Source organism: Vidua macroura, chromosome 5 (genome assembly GCF_024509145.1).
Source record: "Vidua macroura isolate BioBank_ID:100142 chromosome 5, ASM2450914v1, whole genome shotgun sequence".
NCBI lineage: Eukaryota > Metazoa > Chordata > Aves > Passeriformes > Viduidae > Vidua > Vidua macroura.
The window spans coordinates 69,949,840-69,958,414 of NC_071575.1; the positions used below are offsets into that span (position 1 = coordinate 69,949,840).

An 8,575-nucleotide genomic window follows, 5' to 3' on the forward strand; every position below is an offset into this window, starting at 1 on the left:
CTGCTAGAAATACCTTTCTTTACTATCTGAAACTGCCAAACGCCTCGAGGTCGGTAAATGGCAGCTGTTACACAGCCATGGAGTGCAGATCCTGTGGCAATGCCACTGGCTACAATGCCCGAGGAGAAAGGAGGCAGAACAGAGCCAAGGCAACCAGGATTTTACACAGACTTCTCGGGGAGACAAAGGAAAGGGATGCCAAAGCTGCAAGTGGTGAGAAACCAGCCAAGACAGGGGTGGAGTTTGCATTTCCACACACAGGGGTGTGCAAAGACAGCTGAGAGCCTCCAAAATGCTCATCCCAAGGTGTCCTTGTGCCTCAAGCTACCGAGGGTCTACAGAGCAGCAGCCCTTGGGCAGAGCCTCCTCTTTGCACCCTGGATCTGGGTGGCTGTGAGCAAGCCCTCAGGTGAAATGCTGCTCCCAAAAGGCTCCCAGAGTAAAGGCTCAGCCTCCTTGCTGAGCTGCCTGGAGTCCCCACATTCCTCTGGGAGGGTCAGGAACACAGCCAGATCCCAACCCAGTTGAAGCCACCACCTTGAGCAAGGATTTTTATGGGCCATGTTGAGCTAGAAGGAAAACACCTTCACACCCACCTCTCCTGCAAACTCAGGATGTGCACAGCTTGCTGTGGGCAGCTTTTGAAGGGCAGCCACGAGGCCGTGCTCTTCACAACCCTCCTGCCTTGGTGGCTTATGGATGTGTCCCTGGGAAGCCCAGGCAGCCCAGCAGCAGCACTGAGCAGTGCTCCAGGCAGGGCTGGTGATGTGGGGTCCCACCAGCCCAACGGGATGCTCTGAACTGAGGTTAAAGGCTGCAGCCAGGTCACAGCACTGCTAAGCCACCACTAAACCACGTCCCCAAGTGCCACATCTGCGTGTCTTAAATCCCTCCAGGGACGGAGAGTCCACCACTCCCCCAGGCACCACTTTTCCAGTGCTTGACAACTCTTGTGGTGACAAAATGATTCCTAAAATACACAAGCAATGGATAAAACCCATCCACCCCGGCCTGTCTGCCACCTTGGACTCCCTGGAGCTGCAGGCTGATGCACGGAGCTGCTGAAAGCTGTTCTGGCATTTCAAGATTGACCTCTAGAGGAAGTTGGGAGGCAGACGAGCTACGGCTGCGACGGTGACACAAGGGCTGCGGGACAGAGCTGCCGAGGATTTGCAGGTCAGCTGTGCCCCACGAGTGTGGCAGCGATGACAAGCGCAGCACGGCGTCCCAACAAACCCAGTTCAGGTGTGCCGGGCAAAACCGCGTGGAAAAGCATCAATTGCTGCAAATCCGCCGTGTGTCCCCAAGCGCTGGAGCCCTGCCCGTCATTTCTCCCCCTGCTGAGGCTGCAGCTGGGCCACGGGAGCTGCCCTCCAACACGGGAAGTTCCCCCCGTCTCTCCCTGCTGCCCAGCTCAGCTCTTTTAAAGCCTCACACCCCAGCTCAGCGCTTTCCTCCCACCGCCCACCCCCAGCATCTCTCCCTCTGCTCCAAATTAATCCGTTTATCACCTAAAATTAAACCGAGCCCTGCAGTCTGCTGCGCTGTCAAGATGCGAGGGTGTGAACCGCATCACGCTGCGCTGAGCCTTAAAAGGGAGCAGAAACCTCGGCGCAAGAGATGCGGCTCTGCGAGCATCACTGCCGGCACTGCCTCACCCCCGGAACATCCTCCCCAGAGCAGGCAGAGGGCAGAAAAACAAATCCAGCCCTCTCCCCGCCAGTTTCATTCCCTCCCTGCTGCCTTTCGATGTGCCAGCGCCAGTGTGTGACACCGCTGTCCCTGCCCCAGCACACCGCCGGCCAGAGCACCTGTGTGCAATGCTGGGCAGCGCCTTCCGCCCGTGTCCTTGCGCATCCCGACTTAACCCTGCCTCCCCTGGCTTGTTCTGTCTCCCGGAGAAGACTCTTCCCCTTCCATTTCTCCACCCAAGAGAGTTGCTGGGAAAAGGGACCACAACAAGCGTCCCGCTCTGTGTCCCACCGCTTCCCTCTGGGAAGAGGAGGAGGTGGCATTTAAGAGTCTCTGCTTCACGGCAGCCCGGAGAGGATGGAAAACTCATCCACAGCAGCTTTAGGTCCCATATTGGATGCTTCTTGCCCACACTGCCAAGCCAGGGGGTGGCGAGTGAGGATTTCTGTGGAAGAGAGATGGTTTGGGGTGCAGATCTGAGGCATGAAGGGGGCTTGCCCAGGTGAGGGCCGTTTACCTGCCCAGCCTCTCCTCGCAGCCCCTCAGCCGAGACCTCCCAAGGACACAAATGCACGCAGGTTGCCAGTTCTCAGACTGCATCGCCCCTGGCCAGAAACATCCTGCTGCCCTCTGTCCTCAGCCCCTGCGCCAGCCAGAGCAGCTCGTTCCCCTCGCCCGGGACAGACGGAAAACCCCACGGGGAAGGCGGAGAGGGGACAGCCGCCCTTTTCAGGCTGCACAGAACACACCCTCCCCACGCCACACACAACCTCAGGGGTGTCCCCCTTCCTCCTGGATGCAGAGCCAGGCACAGCGCGGTGCTCCCAGCCCTGCAGGAGGCACCGCCGGCGGCACGGCCCCACCCCTGGATGCCCAGGTAGTCCCTGGGCGAGCATCCCGGGATGCTGCCCACCCATCCAGCCCTACCTTTGCGGAACGGCATGGAGCGGGGGGAGGCAGGGCTGCGCTCGGACGCCTGGGTTCCCCGGGCGCGGACGCCTTCTCTTAGATAGATACACAAATATATATGGATATTTCTTCTGGATCTCTGCTTCTTTCCTTCCTCCTCCTCCGTCTTTCAGAAGGAAACGGACATATTTGGGCAAAGCCTGGCAGAAACCAGCGTCATTCCGAGGGTGGCACTGCAGAAAGGAGGAAGTTCTTACAGTTTCAGAGCTTTTAACCCTTTGCTTCCCAGAGACAGCAGGGATGGGAGGGAGGTGACAGGAACGGGACAGGGAGATGATTGCCTTAGAAAGGGGTGGAAGGTACTGGGAAGTTTTTGAGTTGATTTGTGGTGTTTTTTTTTCTTGGTAGGACCAGTACAGGACTGGGTGTAATGGATGTGGGTGTGATAATGGAATTTTGGCCTCCTGCATCATTTATTCAAATTTCTGAGTTCATCAGAGCACCAATCCCATTTTTTCTGTGGTGGCTGTGGGACAAACTGGGAAAACCCAGGTTCTTCAGAAACAAGGGGGTCAGAAACTCAGATCCCCCTGTTCAGCATCTCCTGCCCTTGCACAGGCCACTGGAAGGTCAGATCCTGCTGTGCTGGATCCTGAGGATGAGCAAATACTCCTTGCTGGCATCACTGGGCTGGGGTGAGCCATGAGCTTTGGAACAGCATCAGGTCTGTGTGTCCTCACCTCTGGAGTTCAGGTTGCAGCAGGAGGTGAAGGTGGAACATTTTAACCTGGGAGGGCTGTTTATTTTTACTGTGGTTCCTTTATGCTCTCCCTGGAGGTAGGAAGAGGCATTGGCTTGGAGGGAGTTCAAGAGAAACTCTTTGAACTGTGCAGGATAGGACCCCATCCTTTCATCTTGGTGCTTGGCAGCGACACCACGAGCTCCATGCTGTGTCTCTGCTCCCTGCAAAACTGTTTTTCCCTCCTGGAGTCAACAAGACTTTCCTCAAACCATCCCTGGGGTGCTTTAAAGCCTCCCCATCCATCTCCTGCAGGCTCCAGCCCCATCCAGACCACCTGGATGCTCCAGGTGAGTGTTCTTCATCCTCCCCAGGGCAAAGTCAGCCAGGTTTGGCTTAACACCCACTGGAGAAACCTGTTTAGGCCAGTGGGTGAGGAGCACTTAAAAATAAACACCCCCCAGGCTGTTATGAGAGCTGTGACTCCAATAGGAACGGCAGGGACAGGGACATCAATGTCCTACCTGGCTTTGCTGCCTCTGTCCTGCTCAGGGAGTGTTGGCTGCTGCAGGTGGAGGTGTTCCTGAGCCCCAGCACCAAGTGAGGAACAAAATTGTTCAAGATTTGATGGCATGGGCTGCTGGGCTTCTTCCAGTGACTGGAACCAGTTACAGCAGCTGGTTTATGCCCTGCCCTGGGAAAACACAGCAGGACAGACCACCATTTCCTTGGGGAAAAATCATCCCAAAAATGGAATTTCCCACGATGTTTAATAACCTTAAAGGGCCACAGGCTGGGATAATTTAAGGCAGGTGGGTTGGACATCCATGTGCTGTTGCCAGACAGCCCAGAAGGCAAAGGGGAGTCCTCCTTCACTCCATGTGTCCCAGCACCCAGGTGGAAGGGAAGGACGCCCCAGCCATGCCCAAGGCCAGGGCAGCAGGACCCAGGAGTTCTTCTGGTCCACCTCAGCTCTAACCCAGTCCTCTGCTCTGGCAAACAAGTGAAATTCCTTGGAGTGATGAGCTTTCAAATCTCTACAAAACCAGATTTTTACGGTTTTATTTCCCAGGATAAATGTGGATTAGCAGTTCATCTCCAGAAGGATGGAGATGATTCCATGGCTTAGCAAAAGAAACTTAATGCAATATATCCAGGGTTAGATCCAAAATGAGTGACTTATCCATGAAAATCCATGTTTGGATGCTCATGTCCAACTTTGTTGTCCATAACATCCTGCTCAGTTTGTGGACATCTTGGAAAGGGCTTAACTCCTCAGAGTTTTTTGTTGTTGTTGTTGTTGTTTTCCAACACTGATCTTTCCTGGACAAAGCCACTTCAGCTCCAAAACCTTCCCAGTAGGAGCATCCCAGAGTTTCGTAGTTGTGACCAGGACCTGTAGCAGAGGATGATGGCTCAGGTCCCCATTAAGGTGCTTCTGTCACCTGCTCCTTGCCCTGGGATTTGCTCCAGTTATTCTGTGCATTGACCTAGAAAGATCCCAGATGGGACCATCCTTGGTGTCCACACCAACAGATCTGCTTTCCATTTTCCAGAAAATTCCAGAAACCAGCTTCCAAGCTCCAGCCAAGGCCATCACAGGAGTCAGAGTATCATTCCCCATATCAGATATTATTTGGTTTCACCCACAGAAAGCACCTCAGGCATCTCAGTGGTGCCAGGCAGTTTTAATAAGCAGAGAAGACTTCAAACATAGTCTGGGGATTTCTGGTGTACGAGGATCTTCACCCCTTACTCACAGCTCAACAGCATTTCTGTCTGGCATCTAGAAAGGACATCTTAAAAGTAAAAAATAGTAATAATTAAAAAAAAAATACTGAGAATCAAGCTGGTACCAAAAAAAGATTTGGATGAAAGTAAACAAACTCTCATCTAGGACAGTGAAATCAGAGCATCTCTCCTCCTGGCAGAGCACAAATGCCAGGCTGCACAGCCAGAGAGGGTGGCAGTGGCTCAGCATCACTTGAGGTTTTCAGAACATGTTGAGCAAACATGGTGAGAAGGGTTTCAGCCTACACTGATTGTGCCCCAGGGCTGAGGGATGGTCCAGAAAACTTCCTGAGATCTTCCCAAGCCCTGGTTTCTGTGGGAGAGGCACTTGGAGCCTCAGTGGTTGCTACCAGCTTTCCCAGCTGGGTCCTGTAGGAAGATGTCTCCAAAGGAAACAAAAGCATAATTTAATGACTAGCACGTTAGAGGGGTTGTTTAGTTAGAGCTGACCCTGCAAAAGATCCTTTTACCTGTTTCACAGGTTTAAAAACCATATTCCATAGAAACATGGAAAAGATTGGGTTGGAAAGGATCTTAAAGACAATTTAGTTACAAATCTCCTGCCATGGGCAGGGACACCTTTCACTATCCCAGGTTGCTCCAAGCCCTGTCCAACCTGGCCTTGGACACTTCCAGGGATCCAGGGGCAGCCACAGCTTCTCTGGGCACCCTGTGCTAGGGCCTCACCACACCCTCACAGGGAAGAGAATTTTTCCTTCAACTTCATCCTTTAGCCCAGAAAAACCTCTCTATCCAGCATGGAGATTTAATTTGCCTTCCCCACCTTGCACTGAATCCATCTGTGTGCACAACCAGGCTTTGCATCAAGGGGCACGGGGATGAAATGAGCTGCCCTGCACATCCCCAGCCAGGAGATCAGTGTTGAACTGCTCTCCCTTTCCAGGTAGTGAGGTAATGGGTGGGAGCAGTGTGAGCCAGGAATGTCAGTGTTTCCAGCCTGAGAAGCAGTCACGGGGATCTCCTTCACTGCAGGGCTTGTACTCTACAAGCAAATAAGAATGCAAACGGCTCCTTTGAAATATTTATAACGTTTGGAGTGACTTGCATGGCACAAACCCAAGGAAGATGAGGGTGCTGGGAATTGCTGGCGCTGGGTACACCAGGGGACTTGCTTACACGATTGATCCAGCTTGCAAAGCTCTGCTTTGTCCTTTTATAAGATGTCTGAGTGCTCAGGCAGGCTCTCCTCCTCCTCCCCTGGGTCACACAGGTCCTGCTTTCCCAATCAGCATCAGAATCCTTTTCCCACTGCTCAGCTGCTCCTGGCTGAGCTGCTGTGGTCACACCTAAGCCAATCTTCGAGGTCGCCCTTTAGTGACCAGGCACTGACCATTACACCTCTGCTTTCAGCCCATGCCCAGGTTTTCCAGGCCTTTGCTGACCCTCCCACACTCCAGCAGCCAGACACTGGTACCCAGCTCCCTTTCTCACAGCGAGCTCTCCCCATGTGCTGATCACTGGCCTGATGCTTCAGCCTTGCCAATTCAGCAGGGGAAAAGCTGCAGAGAGGCTCGTGGCCCAGTCCTGCTAGGAGAACAGGCAGCACAACCAGGTCATCAGGGCTTAAGATGCAGAAGGGGCTGGGAACAATCAGCTTTTGGAAAGTTTACAGCCAATCTCCCCCTTGTAGCCTGACCTAGAGAGATTACTTTTGTTAACCTCTGGTATTAGTGCTGGCATCTTCATATCACAGAGATTAGGTGCTCTATAAAGGTGTGGAGATAAGATTGGATTAGAGAGATGCAGGTCAAAGACTTAGGACAAGGAGGAATGGCTTTAAACTGACAGAGGGCAGGGTTAGATTAGAGATTAGAAAAAAATTCTTCTCTAGGAGGGTGGTGAGGCCCTGGCACAGGGTGCCCTGAAAAGCTGTGGCTGCCCCATCCCTAGAAGTGTCCAAGTTCAGGTTGGATGGGGCTTGGAACAACCTGGGATAGTGAAAGGTGGTGGAATGAGATGATCTTTAGGGCCCCTTCTAACCCAAATCATTTTGTGACCAGGTATTGTTGGTCCCTTGCAGATCCCAGTTTCCTGTTTTGCACAATTTTCAGCTGTTGGGTTTTGGAGAGAAAGAACTGGACAGTGTTTCCCAGGAGTGATCTGCAGGCAGTAATTATTGCAGCTGTCAGGTACAAACCTTCCCAGTTTCTCTGCTGCTGCCAGCTCCATCAGGTTTCTAAATTTGATTTTGCTCTTTCCATGCAGGAAATTCACTTTCCCTTCTCCATTGATTTCTGTGGCTTTGAACTGCTACCACACACCCACCTGGCACTGAAGAGGAAATGTCACATTTGGAGAAACATCTGCACCCTTCTTCTGATCAAGAGGGACAGATAATCAATTCTATTTCACACAGTCCAGGCTTGCTGAGGCACATTCTTGCCATGCAGTTAACTCCCTCTGTTTTTAAAACGGGGGAAAAAAAGGATGTATTGATTTTATGATGGCAACACCACTATTTTTTAGCATAAAAGCTGATAGCAGCCTCAAGTTTCCAGGCTTTTATGTTCCCCAACACTGCAGGAAAAATAAAAACCATCAGGCTTTGCCCATGAATAAATCAGCCTGCTGGACAGAAATAAAACAAAGCAAAACACTTTTAAATGATGAGGTAGAAATCCTAATGGAGAGAGGGGAAGAATCTATGACTAGTATGTGATAGCTGAAGATATTTTCAAAACTTAATTTCCTTATTATCCCTAAGTTCCTGCCTTCCTCAGAAGAGCTGAGTCCTTGCAGGTGATTATGATACTTCTGGGACAGTGTCTTTGGGTGCAATGGTGTTGTGTTATAAGGGATGATGGGCAGGGCTGTAACTGGTGCAAGGAGATGGATCTTTCTCTGAAATTTGTGCTTCAAGCAAATCTCTGAACCCCAGTTTGATTACACTTCATTGCCACAGGACTATTTCCCTGCAAAGGTCTTTAAATTTTGCTGTTCAAGTGCAACATCCCTTCCCACAAAGAAGGAAAAGACACTGGGAATTGCTCCAGCTCACATCCTCTCCCAGTGGTAACTGCATCACTTCAGCTGCACAAACCCAGGACTTTGTCATAGTGGAAAAACACAAAACCCCACCAGTTCTCACTTTCCATCCTCCCAAGAGGAGCTCGGTGTGTTTTGCCAGAGTATCATTTGAGTTCTGGTTCACAGTTGCTATACAAGTTTTACAAGTTCAAAGCAGAGAAGTCCAAAAGTGCTACCCAGCTTTGTGCCTGCGGCAGAAGGTGGAGAAACCCAAGATGAGTGGAAGACCTTTGTCTTGGCAGGACCACGTGGATTCCTGAGCTGTTGACTTGCTGCAAGCTCTCAAATGGAGGCCAGAGATCAACACCTTAGAGACTGGGAGAGGAAAAACAACTCAAGGGCTGTGAAGTGGCAAGATGCTTAAAAGGTGCTTTGAAAAAAAAACCCCATGCTCCT

At 51.6% G+C, this 8,575-nt stretch overlaps 1 protein-coding gene across 1 annotated transcript in view; it reads right to left on the minus strand.

Annotated features, from left to right (window-relative positions):
- Nucleotides 1-2,702, minus strand: part of PFKFB3 (6-phosphofructo-2-kinase/fructose-2,6-biphosphatase 3) — a 39,930-nt gene extending 37,228 nt beyond the window's left edge. The window contains exon 1 of the mRNA XM_053977495.1: nucleotides 2,620-2,702. Coding sequence (XP_053833470.1) covers nucleotides 2,620-2,635 — 16 coding nt within the window. The 5' untranslated portion in view covers nucleotides 2,636-2,702. The remainder of the gene's footprint in view (nucleotides 1-2,619) is intronic.
- Nucleotides 2,703-8,575: the final 5,873 nt, after the last annotated feature.